The following is a 21,318-nucleotide window of genomic DNA, read 5'->3' on the forward strand; positions in this document are numbered from 1 at the left end:
TATTGAAAGGAGTGTCCTATACATACTCATCACTTTAGATTTTACTTCCATACTTTCATAACACATATTAACACTATAGTCGTTATTTTAATAATTAAATAAAATCTTAATCATATTAAGCTAATAAATTTAAATAATGAATTTAACTAAAAATGTAATTTAATCCTTAACATGTATTTGGTATTTAACATTGATCAACGGATCTTATTCAATAAAAAAATTGATGGATGGGTTTCTAAATGTTGAATGATAATTTTCTTATTTAAAGGCTTTCATAAGAACTTCCATGCAAGTACACACACATATATATCAGGTCATTTGCCAACATTTAGACTTGAACAAATTGGATTCGTACAAAAGACTCGGAAAAGTCAGAATACACTGCCATTATTTGCCTTATCTGCAGAGAACAACAAGTATTTATCATTCTAAAAAAAAACTGGTGACATCCAAAGACAGTTTTTTATATGATAATGGGTTGATTTTTTTTTTATTGTTACCAATTCAAAGTTTATGAATAAATAAATGTCATAAATTATTTTTTATTTAAACTAACAATTTTTTTTATTGAAACAGAAAACGTTCTATATATTAATTAAAATTACATCCATCAACTACATTATATCAAAATACTCAATTTTTAAATTTGGGTTAATACAACATATTAATTTTTTATAACTAGAAAAATATAAAATTTATTGATACTTTTATTATTATTTAAGACTTTTATTATCTTAGATGAAATTTGTTTAATATTCGTATGCTTAGATATATGATTGTGTTCTTACATTATCCAAATCAGGTTTACTTCACAAAAAATTCTTTTTATTCACTATTCAGCCTCTAATGTGAGATATATGTCGGTCTTAAGGTTGGTCAAATGATGTGTGTTTGTAAAAGACAATGTACTTGTCAAATGATAAAAAATGCTGATAACGAGTAAATAAACAATTAACTCGTGAACTGTTTTATATATATATATATATATATATATATATATATATATATATATATATATAAATATATTTTGTTACTATGAGCTCATAGCCTATCGATCGGTTAGGATGAGATACGATCCTAAAGAACTGAACGGTCAGCATGCAGGAAAAAAGTCTTTCAGTCGTTCGGTCTGACAAGTCTCTCAGCCGTTCGGCCTTAAAAAGCTTCTAAGTCGTTTGAACCCGACAATTGTTGAATAGAGTTAATACACAAATAAATGTGGTAACGACTACCGTTAAACAGTTAAGGTTTGCATTAATGACCATTAAAAGATAAATTAATTGGTCAGATTTTTCTAAACTCTATAAATAGGTTTAGGTTTGAGGTAAACACATATTCAACTCACACTCCACTATGCCCTACTTATGTCTGGTCAGATTTTGCAGGTACCTCCCCCCGTTTGCCACGAGGGTGACCGAGCGGTCAAGACTGAAGTTCACCGAGCGACCGGTACTGAAAAGGACTGATCAGTCTAAACTGGAAGCATACAAGTGGAGCACACAAGTCAAAGGTTAGTGTCTCGGTCTCACAAAATCCCTACCGAAACATATATATATATATATATATATATATATATATATATATATATATATATATATATATATATATATATATATATATATATGGTGTTTTATTTGGTTGGACTAGACTACATAGATAATTATCTTTCTTAGTTTGTTTAATTTTATACCAATCTATGTCATGTCTTAATTATGCTAATTATGACTAATCCTCTTTAGTTTTAGTTGAAATGTTCTTGTTGACATAATGTGGTGTTATCTAAGATGACATCAATATATGACACAGAATGAGAAAGATGTTCTTAAGTATACATATTGATAGACCCATCAATTTGAGTCCTTTACAGTTTGATCATGACTCACATAGGTTGGAGTAAGAAAAACTCACAGAACCAAAAAAACTTCTCATAAAAAAAGTTCACAGAACCAAAAATATCTACAAAAGTCCTATACGCCAGGGTCAACCCATGGGTCTTTTTTCTAGAAAAAATGTTCATTTTGAATAGAAGAAAAAAATGTAATTAACTCTTAATTTATTGCAAATCTAAATACATTTAATTTGTTAAATAACTATATACAAATATTTTAATTAGACTAAATAAACTTTATACGAAATTTCCATAAACTTAATTCCTTGCTTATATAGGAAAATTACACAAGAATATAGGATGTTGAAATTTAATTTTCCTTTTGAACTAAATATATTTTTTAAGTATATAAGACAGTTGTTTAATTTTGTTGTACAAAAACTTTATGTATATTTTTCATATATATATATATATATATATATAATATTTCTCATAAACATATTTGAGTAAGTAATTTCTTACTTTCTAATGAATTTTTATCAAAATTAATAATAAATTATTTATAATATTAAGTGGTTTGTGATGTATCATTTCTTAACATTCACTAATTTATTACTATTAGAATGAATACTTAAATACTTAAAGATTATATGTATTTTCTATGCTAGTTGTTATTAATTCAATTGTTCACATGTAGTTTATTAGTTTATCACTTTTCTACTCTTTTAATTTTTTTAATCATATATATATATATATTTTAATTATTTTTTATGTTGATTGGTTCACTTTCAAAGTATATGTTTTATCATCATATATAGAAGAAAAAAAAGTGAATAAAAAAATAATATAATAAAATATTATCTATAACTGAAAATTTTAAAATATAATTTTATTGATGTTTTTATATTATGTTTAACACGAAACTTCTATCCTCAGGCTTAAAATTCTAATCATGTTGATTGTCTTCTTGTAGAATTAAAAGAAATTAAAAAACTATTAAAATGTTATAAAAAAGAATACATAAAATGTAAAAAATTAATTATTTATCACAATATAAAAGAAATTCATTACTTATTAATTAAGCAAGTCATTTATATTTTTAAAATGTTTGTTTGATTTTAAAGAAGTTAGAACCTAATTAAAGCAAGGAAAAGTCATTTTATTTATTTAACATGAACAATTTTTTTACAAAGACTACCTTTGATTAGAGAATATGTTAGAAGTGATAACTCAGTTTTTTCTTTACAAAAAATAACAATTAATAAAATCATTAAATACTTAACTGGTCGTATGGTGATATATGAGAAATATATATGAAGTGTTATTTCATACATGAAAATTTATATATATATATATATAAATAAATAAAAGTATGATATAAAAATATATATTTTATTTAATATATGAAAACTCAAAAAATATAAGATATTATTATATATTTTATTTAATAACATAATAATAAATACGATATAAAATATTGATTTAAATATAATAAAATTACAACATATTAAACAATCTAATAAAATATATAATTTTATGTATATATATATATATATATATGAATGAAATTGTTTCTAAAAGTTAATTAAAATTTTGTGGTAGGGTTAAATCCACCTTAACCTTGACTCTAATCCACTTGAAAAGAGACTTTGGGAGTTAGAATTTTTTTGGCCCCCACTTAAGGGTTTTCTAATGAGGATTTTTTTTTCAGAATGAATTAGGACTAACTTATAGGTTATGGGTCAAATTGACAATTCTACATATTGAGATCTTAAATATATATATATATATATATATATATATATATATATATATATATATATATATAGTACCGAGAACAAAAATTTAAAAAAAATTAAAACAAAATTAACATGAATTGAAAATCATAAACAAAAAATAAGAAATTTACAATAAGAAATTGATGATGAATTTTAGCAGAAAAAAATAAAATTAAATAAAAAATATATAAAAAAATAATTGCAAAGAGAGAGTAAGTAATAACCAAAATTGAAAATACTGGGTAAAATAAAATACTTAGAAATTAAAACTATAAAAAGAAAATGACAAAAGAGATAAATTTCAAAAGAAATAAGATGATTAGAGATTGCCACCATGAAAGGAAAAAGAAAAAACTGAAAAGAGAAATGTAAATTACGGTGACTAAAAATACAATGATTTTATCTTATACAAATTGATATGTATAAGAATGCAGAGTTAGAGTGAAAATAGTAACCTATGTGTTAGGAGTAATTGTTTTTTTTTTTTAATTTTAGAAAAAATTGATAATCATACTTCTTTTGTTCTAAAATATATAGTTGCTTTCTTTATTTCTTTTTTAACAAACTAACGTATTCATATATTATTGTCTTATTTTATCTAAAAATAACACACGGGTAAAAACCTAAACAAAAAATTATGAAAATTAAAAATAAAAATATAAAAATTGAATGATTTAATATTATATATTAACGTAATAAAAAAATTATAATAGCAAACAATTATACATTAACTTTATTTATTTTAAAATTAAATTTAAAGATATTGACTCTCAATAAAATTTGTCATTGTATATATGTTTAAGCATAATAAGAGAATGGAAACATTTACCCGTCGTGTTGAAAAAAAAACTTTACTCTTTCTAAATTATATTGAATATAAAAATAATTAATATTTATATATTTATGGATACGTCTTAAAAAAATTAAAAAATATATTATCAATTTACAAATATAAATTAAATATGTAAACAAATTGAATTTATATAAATATATATTATTAAAATATATAACAAACACGCAATATCAACCATTAACATATTAACTCAGTATTTGACTATATTAATAATGAATTTAGTTTGAATTCAAAACATTTTTTAATAAACTATATAGTTAGACATTTAAGTAATTATACATAATTGGATCTTATACGTATATATACAAGAAATACAATTAAGTGAATATACATTAGTAATGATGTAGACATAGAAGATTTTTTGCAATCCGTCAATACAAATCTATTTTTAACAGTTGAAACGAGCATGACTATTAATTCTCCTAAGTCGTAATAATCTTATTTTCCTAGTGAATTTTTTTTTCTTGGTCCGCCATTAAAGAGTTGACGCCGTCAAGTCTATATGTTTTGAAATATTTTTTAATTCATAATTATTACAACTGTATTATGGTATTTTTGTGAACGATATATGTTAAAATTGCAAGCCATTGAATTGAAAACTTAATTGTCTTTCTAGTAATCGGATAAAATTATTGATGTAATGTTATAACTTTATGAATAAATTTTACTATTTTTATTTGAAAAAATCTACCTATTGTACAAACCATTGTTGGTACATATTTTTAAGCTTAAATGTTTTTTTTCTTTCTAAAAGTAGATCACACTAAGGTATAGTATTCAAAATTAATTTTTTAAACCCATAAAAAAAATACTAGTTTACTATTTAGTGATTAAATTCTAGTTGAATTAAGATTTTTATTTGTTCCGTTGTTTTATAATTGGATATATTTTCGTGTACACAATTGTCCTTTTAATCAAATTTTGGACTCTTGTAATTGAGTATCCACTATTGATGGTGTCAACTCTTAATGGTTTACCAAGAATATTTTTCTTCTTCTAACGAATAAGAAAGAGAGAACGTGATTATCAATATAAAAGAAAATACTCAACCATCCTCGTTCCTCACTGTTAAATTACAAGTGAAAAATAATAAATTTATTTTGAACAACATTGATAAATCGATAAGCTGCGTATATTTGTATTTTTTTCTCATAAATATATTATTTTTCTAAAAGTATTCTACGATTGGTCCATCAATTTCTTAAATTGTCCAAACTGATGTCTGATTAAACAGTGCTTGTGAGTGTATGGTTTAAAAGATATTAGCCTAAATATTTAATAACTTGGCAAATAAATTAAATTAAAAAATCTTAAAAAATAATTATCAGATCACAATATAAAAATCCTCGTAGGGTTTGCATCTCGTGATTTCAGGCTTCAACTCTTGCTATTTTGTCGTAAGTTATATATATATTTTCTCCACATATATGTTCTTACGTTTGAATAACTATTGAACATTAAACATAAACATTTCTGTTATGGTAGATTCAACCTCTGATTCCATTTCAAGTAAGCCATAAAGTAATAATAATGCATTCATATTATAGTTGAAGCCAGAGACGCTCCTAACAAAAGGGTAAAACAAATAGTACCGATATAATGATCATGACCACTTTGGGAACAATCTCAAAGCAAGATCAAACGTTAATTATTGAAACTTAAAGCAACACAACAGGATGAAGAAACAGAGAGAGAATTGTAGCATATCGATAACATGGAGATGGGTTAATTAATTGTAATGAGGATTAGCCAGAATGAAATCCTGAATAGCCTTAGTGAATGCCGCAGATCTCTCCTTACCAGCCTTGACAAATTCTTCAGCGAGTTTCTCATCACCTTTCGTATAGTATTTGCTCATGCACTTCACAATCGATCCTCCATCATCGGTTCCCACTAATTTGTACTCATAAGATATCTTCTCCAATGTATCTGACAATGCACTTCCTTCGATCACACTGTAGTTGTACACATAGTTTTCTGTGTCTATTGCATCTACCTGGTGCTTCACAAACCCTAAACCTGTCTCCACATTTCACATACATAAACATGAAATGAATTATATTATATTACATATAAGTAATTGATGTTTACCTTCAGCAAGAGTGAGCTTCTTAATGGTTCCTGGTCCTCCATCTCCTTCTATGGTTTCTGCGCTCTTAATGAAGTTTGGTAATGCTTTTGGGAAGACGTTGGCGGCATCTACGACAATGGCTTTGAACAATTTTGCAGCGGAGACTGGAGAAACGAGTTCGCTTTCGGAAGTGAAAACACCCATAATTTTCTGATCAAAGTAGAAAGAAACGATGAGATAGATCAACTGAGTGTGTGTGTGTGTGTGAGTTTATGGATTATGGTATGGCCTTAATTTATAGGCGCTTCGGGTTACTGTCAACTTCCTCCCACAACAGTTTTGTCAACTGAGTGTTTCTAGAATACTTCAAATATTTTTTTTTATAAATATAATTATTTTATGGATAAGTTAATTTAGAGATTTTTTTTTCAAACGATTTTAATTTATGTATGAATTAAATTGAATTTACAAAATATTTTATTTATATAGAATTTATTAAAATATTTATAAAAAGTTAAATCCAAAAGTCAAAGCTAGGAGACAAGAATTCATCGGGTAACACACTAACACGGATCATTATTACAAATTGGAAGGAATAAATCTTCCACATGACAAATTTAATATTCTTTTGTTAGCAAATTTGAAATATAGTATACAACAATAGGTATACAAAACTTTTTTACGCAGTGAAAACGAGTCATTCGATCTGAATCGATCCAGCCCACCACAAGTTAGTCATTTAGTGAAAAAACTCAGCTCATTTATTAGCAAGTCAGAAAAATTCGAACCCGTCTTGACCCACTATTAGTTTATGGATAAACGGGTTGGCTCATTGGCTCACTTAATTATAAATTTGTTTTAAATAAATTTTTTTTACAAACTTTCTATAATTTAAATTTAAACAAATTTTACTCCCAACATGGGTGTTTAATTAATTTTAAAAATAAAGAATTTAAATAATTTTTTCAAGCAAAAAAAAATAATAAATATTTTTTTATAAAATTAAAATTAAATTTTAATAAAATAAAATTAGGTAGGTGGTTGGTGGGCCAACTCAACCCACCACGGGTTCAATCCGCATGAGCCGGGTTGAAATCTGACTCGCATAAAAAAATACAATATTTTCAAACTCAACCCGGCTCGAACCCGTGGTGGGCCAAGTTAGTCCGCGGGTTGACCCATTTTGACGACTCTGTGTAAAACTATTGTACAAATTTACATCGATATATACAAGGGTATTAAATTCTCATGCTTTCTTAACCACCCCACAATCCTTATAATATTTCCAAAGAAAATTTCCTTTATTCTAAACACAGCTCAGGATTGTGATATTTTGTTTTAACTTTGATACTCACAAAAATCAAATAAACTTTAGACATTTTGACCATAGTAGTGTCCTCTTCTCCTTCCCCATCTTACCTTTAGAACTTCATACCGATATGATAATATTCACTTCTACCTTGCATCGTTAGCTTTTGACAAACAAATGATTTATGTTAGTGTGAGTCTTAATCTATTTTAATGGACAAGACATTTTAGAGATTTTGAAATGCCTTAAATATCTGTAAAAGAACTTTGAAATGTTTACGATAAAGTATGTTGTTTAGATAAGTAATGTTGAAAGAAATTAAAATTTCATATTTTTATTAAAGTATTTGGATTACTTAAAATTTAAAATTAAAATTTCATCATCTAAAATGTAAGAATTTAATTATTTTTTTTATAAAAATCATATTTTTATCTTTGTAGTTTAGGTCAACTTGGTATGGATAAACTTTATTGGACTTCATGTGAAATTGATCTAACTTAGTTTGACATGACCCTCTTATCAAATGTCTCTATCTAATATGGACCAATCTTGATTTAAATAAATTTTACCTTATTCGTTATGGTCTCACCTAGGCCCAACTCCACTTAATTGGACTTTATTTGACATGAAGTTAATTCAACTCAGCTTGACTTGAATTTTAGTTAACTCGACTTGATTTAGATCTTAATCGACTTAACTAAACATTGATCTTGACCAACTCAATTATACTAAGCTTGTCCAAACCGACATGACTCGATCGAGTAGTTTTTTTTTTTAATTAAATATCATCGAGTAGTTTTTTCCTTTAATTAAATATCATCGAGTAGTTTTTTTAGTTAAATATTAATTACGAATTTAATGGAAGAATTTTATTTTTTTTGGGTTAAAAGTTTAATATAATCAATTACAGATTGACGCTACTGCAGCTCGTACTTAAAAACTTAGTTATTTGTTGTACTTGTGTTTCTCATAGTCAATACATATACTAACTTTTCCATTCACGGGCCTAATTGGGCTAACTAAAACCAGTACACTGAATTTATTTATTTTGGTTATTTTTTTATTTTTCTTTTATGGTATGCGCATGCTCTCCACACTTTTACAGCTTAAAACTGTACAACTGTTTTATAATTTGGCTTGAACAGAATTTTTTAATTTTTATTACTGTAAAATCATGAAAAATCTTTTTTATAAAAAATATTAAATATTTTATAATAAAATACTAAATATTTTATAATAAGAAATTGTCCACGAAAAGAACATATTGTATATCTTTTATATTTGTTATCATCTGTGGTTTTATTTTATGTCATATTTGTAAATATATTACACAATCTAACAATTAATATTAAAATACAATGTTACCATCATGCTTTAGTTAATATAAATATATTATTAAATAAAATTCAATAAAATATAAAAAACCTATATATTTATTTATATTAGTCAATTAACTCAACACATATAATGTTATATTTAAACACAATAAAATAATTATTTATTTCGATTTGATAATTGATTTTTGAATGGAATACAAACTTTGAGTACATACTAGGTATCAAACTCAATTGAATTGGTTTGACAAATTTTATGTAAATACAGTTTAGTCGGACTTTGAGTTAAATTCTTTATTTTTGTAATTTTTATATCGCTCTAATTTTTTTTTGTATGTAGGTTAATTGATCAAACGCTTGTGATTGCAATGTTAAAATATTAATTTTCATGAAAATCTTAAAGTCTACTTAGTATGTCTTATGAAAAATAAACTTTTAATAAAAAATATATTTTTTGTAGCGTAAAGATACATGTGTATCTCAGTTTAGTCCAACTCACAGAGTTTGACTTTGATTAATCCAATCCATAGAATTTGGCTATAACTCACATGAGTTACAGAAAAATATATATATGGAAATGCTCACAAAAATTTTATGGGTTGGCCAATGCAAAAGTACATTTTTAAAAGTTTTTTTTTTTTATATATTTAAGAAAAAGGGTTCAAGAAAACATTTACTATTTTACCCAAATAAATTTATCATGTTCATAATATTAATAAATTAGAAAGATTAATATTTAATTGGTGTGAAATCTCTATATCCAAAAATCAAACTAATTAACTTATTTCACATCTGAAAACTCAAAGAGAATTTCACAACCGTTACAATTTTATTTCTTTTACAAAATACTTTGGTATTTTGTCAATATAAAAATTCATTTTATGATAATACACATGTAGGATATATATATATATATATATATATATATATAAAATAAATTAGAGCTGTCAAAACGGGTAATTTAGTCCGATTCGACCCGGCTCAACGGGTTGGTCACTTAATAAGCTAATCCAACTCGACTAGCTTATTAGCGAGCTGAAAAAATTCGAATTTGGCTCGATCTACCACAGGTTGATCGGTTAAACAGGTTGACTCACTAGTTCACTTAATTATAAGTTTTCTTTAAATAAAAAATTATAAATTTTTTAATTCAAATCTAAATAAATTTCAATTTAAAATGATGTTAAACTCCAAAGACAAGACAATTCAAAATATAAAAAAATATCATACAATCCAAACATAATAAAAAAAATAAACACAAAAAAGTGAACAAATAAGTTTTTAATATTGATAATTTTTGTATCACTTGTTCATTTATAATATCAGAGTTTTGAATAGATAAATCTATAAAATTTGTTTTTATCCTCATCTATAATATAATAAAAAAATGTTAACTAATAATATTGAAACACAAAATAATAAATAATTAAATTAAATTAAATTGATTGGTGAATCAATCTGGCTCAACACGAGTTTAATCCGAATGAATCGGTTTCTAAATGAACCAGATTGGAAACTAACCCGCATAAAAATTACATTCTTTTCAAAATCCGTGATGGATCGGTTTGACTCGATAATTACCACATATTTTAACAGCGTTGTAATAAACACATGCATCAAAAATATTTTCTCTCTCTCTCTATACTATCTTTCTACTATATTTGATCATTGTTTAGAATTAAAATTTGATATTTTCACAAGTAATTAAAAAAGTATCACCCCTGTTTTGTTATACCTACGTTAAGTATACTTTTGTTATTATTTGGAGGCATAAATAAATGTCAGAGTTTAGAATCAGAGGCGGTTCTTAATACTGATATAGGGATTGGCTCCTTTTTTTTTTCTTTCTTATATTTATATAAATTAATATATAATTTTAATTCTTTTTTAAATTTTAATATATTTTATATATTTGATATCTTTACATCTTTTTTATGTATTTATATAAAAATTTTACACCCCTAAAATATTTGTTGAAAATTTGTTATTATTTAGGATGATTAGGAATATAATTTATAAGGACGGATGAGAAAATAATACAGGTATGGGACTTCACTTTTAGATGTGCTATGTGAATTGTAATTAAAGTTTAGTTTTGGGTGAAGTTGATATCTCATTATGACTAAAACATTTTTATATCATATAAGGGAAGGATTATATTATTATATTTTTTTTATCCATATTATTATGGGCTAGGACAACTATATCGTTTTCATTTAATGTATTTATAATTGTTAATAAAAAGTTTAAACTATTCATTAGAAATTTAAACTATATTTTATTTAGTTATGATTTGACTCATAAATATAAATAGAGAATGGTAGATGGTGTCTATATGCACCGTCAAATCTCGTGAGTTGAGACTATTAGTCACACTTAACTATGGAAAATAAGTTGTATTAATAGTTCACACTTTTTGACTAATGACTTATGGTAAAAAAAAAAGAAGAAGAGTGTATTCAAAAGATGAATATTTTCAAGACGCATGCTTATTTTTTTAATGTGGGTACATATAATCACACTAATTAGAGGTTAGTTTTGTGATATTGTTGTATAATCATCTTCCTAATGATACATTAGTAATATTTTGAAATAGTTAGAGATCTATCAGTGTAATATGGTACAATAATTAAAGTTTTAAAGCAAAAAAACTTGATGTTCAAAAGCCGCCGGCGAAATTGAATAAAAGATTTGAAAAAGAGGTTCTAGTGACAGATTTTTCAACGAAGAGATAAGTTAAGAAATTAAGCGCAGAATAGTTAAGATGCAAGCAAGTGTTGGTGAAGGTCGTTGTTGGGAGACCGTCTTCAATATTTTAAAACGATAATTAATTCATTTTAAATTACAAATTATTTTTAAGTCCAATTTACTTTAATTATCTTCTTTTTTAAATAGAATATCATATTAATTTTCATTATTTCACTTCTTTATCATGATTAGTAACATAAAGTCGGTCTCTTGTCATAGTGTTTTTTTTAAAAAATTTTATAATGCCTCTTTCCAATAATTTTCTTTTTGTCCTCATCTAATATTCTAGCCTATGAAAAAGTCAGTACGTCAATTTTTTTTTATAATACTATATATAAATATAAACTTTATAAAGCACTCTACAAATTAGATATGTAATTACAATCAAATTAAATAAATATGCTTTTATTAAATAGATAAATATCTCTCACTTATGTTGTTTGTCATTAACTACTTAAATAAATTAGTCTTACAATTCCATTAACGAATCTCTTATTTGTTTCTTTAAAAAATAATTAAACTCCCTTTAAAAATGACCATCTATCTAATATTCATAACTTTTTTTATTTAGTATTTTATTAAATAATAGAATAGTATATATAAATCTGGACCAGGTTTTTCATGAACGTTTTTAGAGAAAAAAATATTGAAATGAATTTGTCTATAAAAATAAAATTAATTTTTAAAATTAATTTTATGTATATATTTTTTAAAATTTATTTTGATTTGTACATGGCCAATTTTAATTTGTGAAAAAGTGTTTTTTTTTCTCATTGGAAAGTTTGTATGAAAAAGTTTGATAAAATCAAACTAGTTAGACTTATTTTAATAGTTGGGTGTCATTGTAAAACTCTTCACAAGATGACGTGTATATGATAATATGGGTCGTATTCAAGTTGATAGTTCAATATATACAAGTCATAATGCGTGTTAGGTATCTAAAATTCTATCACTATTTTTTATTACAACTTTAATATTTGTCAGTATCTTGAATACATTTATAAAAAAATAATTAAGTTAATTTTATTTAAATAATTTTTAAGGCAATTCAGCTAAAAATATCAATTATAAAATATCCATCTAGCAGTAGATACTTAAATTTACCTTTTTCATTAATTACAAATAATAATACATTCACATAAATTATAAGTAAAATACTAAATATAATAATAATCTGAATATGTAAAATAGTTAATAATTGATTATTTTATTTAAATATACCTTTAATTTCTTAAAAAAAAAATTAAACATAGTGATTGCTGTCTACATCCAAAATGCTGCAGATAGTTGAGTTAAACTAGCTTCCTTATTATTAACTAGGAAATGAAACGTCTTGATGCTGTTCATCATTTGACTTCTCTCATTACGCTGATGGAACACCATCCAAATCATTCATAAAAAACAAGGTTTATTCCCAAGGTAGCAATAATGCAGTTATTTTTGTCTACCCAAAAGAAAGCACTTGGGTTAAATTCTATATAAACTCTTACAGTAAACACAGCACCGACAGAAGTTAAAGTAATGATTTCCTTTATTATCATTTATTGATGAAGAAAGATACAAAGATAGCCACGAGCTCTCACAATTATGCAGCAAAGGGAAGCAAGAAAGAAAACACTCCTTAAAATGGAAGCCAACTTAACTTAAGAACACTCTGAAACTTGATGCAAGCCAAGAAAACTCTCGATATGATCATATAAGCAAGCTTCTTATGACTGATATTGATATTGGATGAGTTTGTAAATCAGGGATTGGCCAAAAGGTAAGCCTCAACGGCCTTGAAAAGAGCATCACTCTTGGCTTTGCCAGCTTTGAGCTCATCTTCGTTGGGTGGTGCATCTCCTTTGCCGTGGTAAGATATGCTCAGCTTTATAAGTGATCCTCCGTCGGGACCGTCGCTGATTTTAGTGTCGATTGTGATCTTCTCTGCAGTGTCTGGCAAAGCAACACCTCCAACTATGCTGTAGCTGTATCCCAAGTTTGCCTCGTCTATTGTTTCTATTTTGTGCAACACAAACTTTGTCTCTCCATCTGTTCATTCATTCATTAATTAATTCATTAATTCATTCACAGTTCACAGTTCACAGCTATGCATATACAGAAAATATAAAGAAAATGGTACCTTCAACGAAAGAGATCTTCTTGATGGTTCCGGGACCACCGTTGCCCTCGACAATTTCAACACTCTGGAAGGAACCAACAGCCTTTGGGATGATGGTGTCGGCGTCTTTAGTAAGAGCGTTGTAGAGGGTGGCAGGAGCCACGGGAGAAGTGGCTTGGTCGTCGAATGTGAAAACAGCCATGATAGAAGCTTAAAGGTGTTTGAGAATTGAAAGAGAAGATGTTTTTGTGTTGTGTGTGGGTGTTTAGCAGAGGAGGAGTGTCATGTATTTATAAGGAATCAAAGGTGTGGTATGAATGTATTTGCCATACCATAGTGTGAATGAAGTTGCTGACTCACTCTTACACTACCCTCTGTAAATAAAATAAACAATCTTTTTTAAGAGATATTCAATTCTTCTTTGACTACTTTTCTGTTTTTATTTCCAGTTTTTTTATTTATTTTCTGTGCAAATTTTCTTTTCATTTCAGTGTTTCAATCACACACAACTTCCCTGTCTCTATTTTGAAGAGATAATAACTAGACATAATATTTGAATTTACGTGTGATGTTTGTTTTAACCCATGTGTGTAAGTCTATATTCAATTTTCATCTATTTCATTAATTTTAATTTTTGAAGTTTTTTTTTTCACTTGAGTATTTTATACAATAACATTTCAATCGTTTTGCTCTTTAATGTTAAATATTAATTTTATATGTCTGTCAAATATTGCGATTTTGAAACATTCAAATTCAAAGAAGCTTCCTTAAAGAAACAAAAATTCAAAGAAGATAACGCTAAACACGTCACGTTCAACAATGGCAACTATTTTCTGTATGTGCAGGGATGAATTGTTACTTATATACGAAGGAATCTTTAGAATTATTTTTATTTGTTGGTTTTTATATTTAATTATTTTAAAAATAAACAAGTTATTAGCTGATATACAAGTGGGTTTGAACCTTGAAACAATATCTCTAAACTATACATACAGATTAAATTTATGAACAATAATAGAATAAATAACTAATTAGGTCCTTAAGTAAGTACGTGAGATGCTAATTGATATTTGAAAAATATGTAATATTGAGTATGTAAATATTATATTTTAATCATAAAACAATATCTAACATACAAAAATTCATAAAATCCAACGACTGAGTAATTTCATAATAAAACTTAAAAATATAATTCTTTTTATCAACAATATAAAATATATTAAAAAATAATTAAGTTACTCTAATCTATATAAAAAAATTAATATACACAAAATATAATTAAAACATATGACTTTCAAGATCAATTTAAAAATAAATGTGATTACTTAATTTAAATATCAAAACCAATTTAAAATTAAAGTTAATATTGAATTCATGCCAATCATCCTCAAGACCGAACAAAAGTGATTAATCAGTAAAATAATTAATTTTAATATTGACAAATTTTAAAATAAAATATAATTGTTCACAATTCAATTGTAATTAATAAATATATAGTTAAGGTAAAAATAGATAAGTTACAATTAATGTATTATTAATATTTAAATCACCAAACATCACCATATTAATTTTGTCTACTTATTAATCGTTTTACTCTTATTCAATGTATATGTAATCGAAGAATTATTTTCTAGACGGAAAACATTTATCCTTTCACAACACCCAAGTAATACGTCATGTGAAATACTGAGTAGTAGAGTTCCACTGTCTGAGGCTTGAACTTTTGACTTCTTGAAAACATAGAATAAATGGTGTTTTTTACACATTTACGAGTAACCAAATTTATTATTTTTTTAAGTTCATTTTTTTTTCATACTATTTTTTAAATTATTAACAATTTTTAAGATGAGATTATTTAAAAAATAATTTATAATTTATAAAAAAAAATTGATTAAAAGATTTTATTAAAGACCGGTTAACTTTTTTTTAATAATGAACTGTGGCAGAAGAAATTCACAGTAACGCGCGAAAATGTTAATTTTAACAAGTATTTTAACAATTTTAAAAAATTGAAATACATATAATTTTCATTTATTTATAAATATTTCATTTAAATAAAGTAATTAAAATATTTAATATTTAAGTTTTTTTTATAATACATAATTTCTTAAATCAAGTATGGAATAGCAGACCGTAAATAACTAAAAGATCTTTAGTTTATGTGATACTTTATTTTAAAATTTATGTAATTAATTTTTTTTCTGTTTTATTTAGCATAGAAGAAAGTAAATTGTGTGTGCTTTTCAAATTTAATAGTAGACAACATATTGTTTTATTTATTTTGATTTTATTTTTTTATAAAAAGTATCTAATAAATATTTGAGTGAGAATACAAATACGAATATGGGTTTTTCCAAAGGAAGATTTACGGAGGACATTCACTACAAAATAATACTAGGGCCAAACTTAAAAAGGAGATTGAAGTACCTCTAACATAAAATTTGAAAAAAAATTAAATTATGAATCTTCTTTTTTATATGTTATTGAATTTTATTATTTATAATTGATGAGACTTATAATTATATTTAAATTCTTAATTATTTATTCATCTCTTATTTTCTCTAACTATACCATTAAATTATAACGAAGTCACGTTGATTGTATGATTTTTTTTAAAATATTTTTTATTTATTTAAAAGTATAAAGTTTTTATATTTATGTATAAATATTAAACTTATAAAATTTTAAGACATTTCCAACAGAGAAGTTAACTTAAATCTATATATATTGATTATGATATTTTGTTATTTTTAAGGAAATTAAATTTAGGGTTAAATATATTTTTTATTATTTAATTTTTAAATAAAAATTGAAATTACTTTCTTTTTTTTGAAACTTTATTCCATTCTGTCCTCAATTTTAAAATATGTGAATTTAGTTATTTTAATTAAATTTTGTTAGGTTTATTTGACGTTTTAAATATTTTTTAATTAATATTAAAATAAAAATATATCAGATGAGGTATACAATTCAAATATTATCATGAAACACGATTAAAACTTAAAATAAAGTTAATAAATTTTGGTTAAAAACTAAACTCTCACATTTCTAAAATTGAAAGGATTAAATTTGATCTAAATTTCGAAGATAAACTAATTTTAAATTTTACTTAAACTTAAAGAATCAAAAATATATTTAACCTTTGAATTTGTTTTAAAATTAAATTATTGATGGTAACTATTATCCAAAATGGATCGAATTGTAAAATGAATTAAATGAAAAATCCTTAATAGTCGCCCAATGAAACTCAAACCCGCCTAGTGACGAAAGCCACTTATGCTTACAATTTTCACAAAATTTAATAAAAAATACTGAAATTTATAAAGGACTTAAATCTTAATCAAATATTAAATTATATTACATAGAGTATCTGTTATAAATATTTTATATTTTGTACAATAAACACTGAACCCACAAGAAAGACATTATAATGACTATTTTGTGACCATACAAGCTGAAATAATACTACTTAAATTAAATTTTACATTTGATTTTGAAAATGTATAGTTACCTGAAATGTTGTGCTTTGTCTGTAATCTTGACAGTGAGGATGAAAACATTTGCCTATTCAAAGCAATAATTGAAACTTTAAATATGATACATTTACTCTTAATAGTTTGAAAACAATTTGTAAGAAATAGCGTAAAATTATTTAAAAATTTAAGAAAATTAAAATGTTTTTAATCCTTAAAATATAGTTATATTTACTTTCGATCTCTTAAATATTTGCGCTTTTTGGTTCTTATCATTTCATATTTTTACTTCTATTCTTTATTTCAGTCATGATAATGTTGACATAGATAACTGAATTTAAATCGAATTGTTGTATTTCTCCCAAAATTGATACAATCTTGTGGTGGATTTAGAAGTAAAAATACGTTGTGAGTCTCTCTTAGCTGTAATAAAAAAAATACAGAAGACCTGCTTTCATCTGAAGCAAGCCAATTATACCATCTGCAATGAAAAAAAAGTGTCATTGTTTTATCAGAGTCAAATGAACGATTGGTGGTGATCTTTTGTGATCATATATATCCTCGATTGTCTTCTTGAGTACATTAAACTATATCATACTTAAAAAATTTGATGATGCGCTTTGTCCTTGCTTCGAATATGTATATATGGATTTGCAGATGGATATCACAAAACACCCAAAACTTGGAAAATGTAAGTGGTAAAACAACATTAGAAAACATGGTTAGATGTTATGCTACGGACACAGACCAAGAACAACACACAACCTCTCTCTACCACACAGGAAAATCGATAGCAGTGATGTTTGTTCTCCACACAAAAAAAGGTTAAATCATTATGTTGAAATATTATGATTTGACTTCTCTAATCTGTAAAAAGATAAAAGTAATATAAGTTGTCAAATTGTAAAAATTATCTGATTCAATTCATACAAGTAGGATTGAAAATGAGTTAGCCCAACTCTTTTCATTTTATTTCATAGTAAGGCAGAAATTTTACAATATTGAGAGTCCAAATAATAGATGTCTTATTAATGATTATTCAAACAATATGTTACTTAAAGTCAAATTAAAGATATTAAGGTTAAAGTCAAACCAAATGAAAAATGGGATAGAGTTGTTTATAAGTTTTATAAGACTCCATCAACTTCTCGTTGCCATAGAAAAACTTATAAAATGATACAAATAATATAAAATCTTACCTAAAATCTAATCATATTAAAATCCCAGTAAAAAAAAAGTTTAAAATTTTCTCTGATTTATTATAATTTATTGACGAACCGAGATACAGAGATATTGGGGACAGAATAAAAATAAGAAAGGAAACACTGTGTGATGTTGGAAGCCAGGTATTCTAAGATAAACAGACAATGAAACTCGGGTACATGTAATCAAAGACTTTTGGTAATAATTCAAGCATTGGCCAAAAGGTAAGCCTCGATGACCTTGAAAAGAGCATCACTCTTGGCTTTGCCAGCTTTGAGCTCATCTTCGTTGGGTGGTGCATCTCCTTTGCTGTGGTAAGATATGCTCAGCTTTACCATTGACCCTCCGTTGGGGCCGTCACTGAGTTTAGTGTCGATTGTGATCTTCTCTGCAGTGTCTGGCAAAGCAGCACCTCCAACAATGCTGTAGCTGTATCCCAAGTTTGCCTCGTCTATTGTTTCTATTTTGTGCAACACAAACTTTGTCTCCCCATCTGTTCATGCGTGAAGATAGTGTTACAATGCAGATAGAGAAAACATGCAGAAAAAAAGTGAAGATGTATATCTTACCCTCAAGGAAAGAGATTTTCTTGATGGTTCCGGGGCCACCGTTGCCCTCAACGATTTCAACACTCTTGAAGGAATCAACCGCCTTTGGTACGATGTTGTCGGCGTCTTTCACAAGAGCTTGGTAAAGGGTAGCAGGAGCTACAGGTGAAGTGGTTTGGTCCTCGAAGGTGAAAACAGCCATTATTAATGGTATGAAAGAGATTGAAGAATATGAGAATAAAAGGAGAAGAAGATGTTTGGTTTGTGGGTATTTGGCAGAGGAGTGACCTCTATTTATAAGGATAAGCTTTGGTGTTACTGTGTTTGTTAATGTGAATATAAAGCTGACACACTGAAACAGGGTAGTTGGAGCCTTCATCTGTTTATACCAAGAACATTAACATTCTTTTTATCTGAATAAACAATCTTTTTAAAACATGAGCATGCATCATTCTTTTTAATTTTTCCACTATCACTCTTTTTATTTGATGTTGAATACTATTATTTTATGTGTTTGTCAGGTATTGCTATCTTCCAGCTTTGGAATTCAAAGAATGTAAATTGCATAGACACCTCAATTTCAACAATGGCGATTGTTTGCTCTGTTTGCTCTGTTTGCGGGAATGGATAATTTCATATTTTATATTTTATATTTTATATTAAAGTAGTATATTTTTAAAACTAGCCGCCATGAAAAATTTAGAGAATTCTTTATAGACGGCCTTCCAGACGTTCTTGAAGTAATTGGAGTTTGGGGTTTTCCTAACCAGTTCCAGAAAGTAATATTATTTATTTTCGTCAAATTTCAATATAATAATTTAATATTACCTGTACTTCTATATTAAACGACCAGCAAATAGATATGAATATTTTTCTTCAAAAATAACAATTTAACCCTAAATTGTATGTCATAAAAGCATGATATGATGGGATTTGATGATGCTTGTATTTGTTTTTGATAAATATTTTTATATTTAATTATCATATAACTATTATTTACTTTGTTTCTATACTGTTATATAAACAAATTCAACTTTTTGGTGTTTATATATTTTTTTCCAATTTTACCTTTTGTTTTTTAAATTTAACCATTTTTTTGCGTAATTAGTTTTTTGTAAATTTTAACCATTTTTTTAAAATTAACCAAACAAAAATTATTTCCAAAATTATTTGTATATATGTTTATAGTATTGTTTATTATCATTTTTTATGATGATTATGGTGTTGGACAAGTATAATGATGGTGTTAATAGAATTTTAAGGAGAAATTTTTTTGTGGTGATGATGTTAGCTTATATTGACATTGTGGGATTAATAAAGAGGTAAGCAAATATTTTATCGATTATTCAACTCATATAGAGAGGAATGATATAGAGAGAGTGAGAAGAGGTTCTAACCACTAGATTGTTTTGGTTCTAGGTGTGAAGAGACTAATTTTACTCAGTGGTAGAGTGATAATCCCTATGTTTATGACTCTTTAGAGCATAAACAAGTGCACGCCTACAATGAGACCCAATATCAAAGGCATGTATCCAGATAATTAACTATATTAACAATTGTTTATATGTATCTATATGATTTATTGTATTTAATTCATGTTTAGCTTATATTTGATATGATTTAATTGACTTAGGATTTCTCTTTTGCACATTAGGTTACCTTGTTATTTTTTTTTGTATTTCTTGTTTGTTTTTTTACAATGATCACCTTATATGTGTGAACAGATCAGGAGTAAGTTGTGTTGAGAATCCAAGTGTGAGTCTAAGTCCCACATTGGATAGAAATGAGAAAGTAGAGAGCACTATATAAAGATGAAAGACCCATTAATTCATTGTCTTAAGGTTTTGAGTAGAGAGTGGTGTCACCAAGTGTGAGTCTAAGTCGCACATTATATAGAAATGAGAAAGTTGTGCACTATATAACAGAAGTTTTCTTCTTAGTTGTCTAGTAATTATTCTTAATTGTCTTAAATATATTTATTATTATGATTAGTTCTATTAGACAACTATATTAATATTATATCTATAAATTGAGATAAATCTATTTTATTTTATTAATTTTATAATGTCTTA

At 25.9% G+C, this 21,318-nt stretch overlaps 3 protein-coding genes across 3 annotated transcripts; all 3 read right to left on the minus strand.

Annotated features, from left to right (window-relative positions):
• Positions 1 to 5,969: 5,969 nt before the first annotated feature.
• On the minus strand, positions 5,970 to 6,782 carry LOC108341837 (major strawberry allergen Fra a 1.06). Its single transcript, XM_017579494.2, has 2 exons — positions 6,551 to 6,782; positions 5,970 to 6,478 (listed from the first exon to the last, which is right to left on the minus strand). The coding sequence occupies exons 1-2, from the start codon at positions 6,732 to 6,734 to the stop codon at positions 6,189 to 6,191; spliced, it is 474 nt and encodes a 157-aa protein (XP_017434983.1). The 5' UTR covers positions 6,735 to 6,782; the 3' UTR covers positions 5,970 to 6,188.
• Positions 6,783 to 13,434: 6,652 nt separating this feature from the next.
• LOC108319927 (pathogenesis-related protein 2) lies at positions 13,435 to 14,367 on the minus strand. Its single transcript, XM_017551248.2, has 2 exons — positions 14,044 to 14,367; positions 13,435 to 13,952 (listed from the first exon to the last, which is right to left on the minus strand). The coding sequence occupies exons 1-2, from the start codon at positions 14,222 to 14,224 to the stop codon at positions 13,666 to 13,668; spliced, it is 468 nt and encodes a 155-aa protein (XP_017406737.1). The 5' UTR covers positions 14,225 to 14,367; the 3' UTR covers positions 13,435 to 13,665.
• Positions 14,368 to 18,733: 4,366 nt separating this feature from the next.
• Positions 18,734 to 19,701, minus strand: LOC108319938 (pathogenesis-related protein 2). Its single transcript, XM_017551258.2, has 2 exons — positions 19,268 to 19,701; positions 18,734 to 19,191 (listed from the first exon to the last, which is right to left on the minus strand). Exons 1-2 carry the CDS (start codon positions 19,623 to 19,625, stop codon positions 18,905 to 18,907), a joined length of 645 nt encoding a protein of 214 aa, XP_017406747.2. The 5' UTR covers positions 19,626 to 19,701; the 3' UTR covers positions 18,734 to 18,904.
• Positions 19,702 to 21,318: the final 1,617 nt, after the last annotated feature.

This window comes from Vigna angularis, chromosome 1, assembly GCF_016808095.1.
Source record: "Vigna angularis cultivar LongXiaoDou No.4 chromosome 1, ASM1680809v1, whole genome shotgun sequence".
NCBI lineage: Eukaryota > Viridiplantae > Streptophyta > Magnoliopsida > Fabales > Fabaceae > Vigna > Vigna angularis.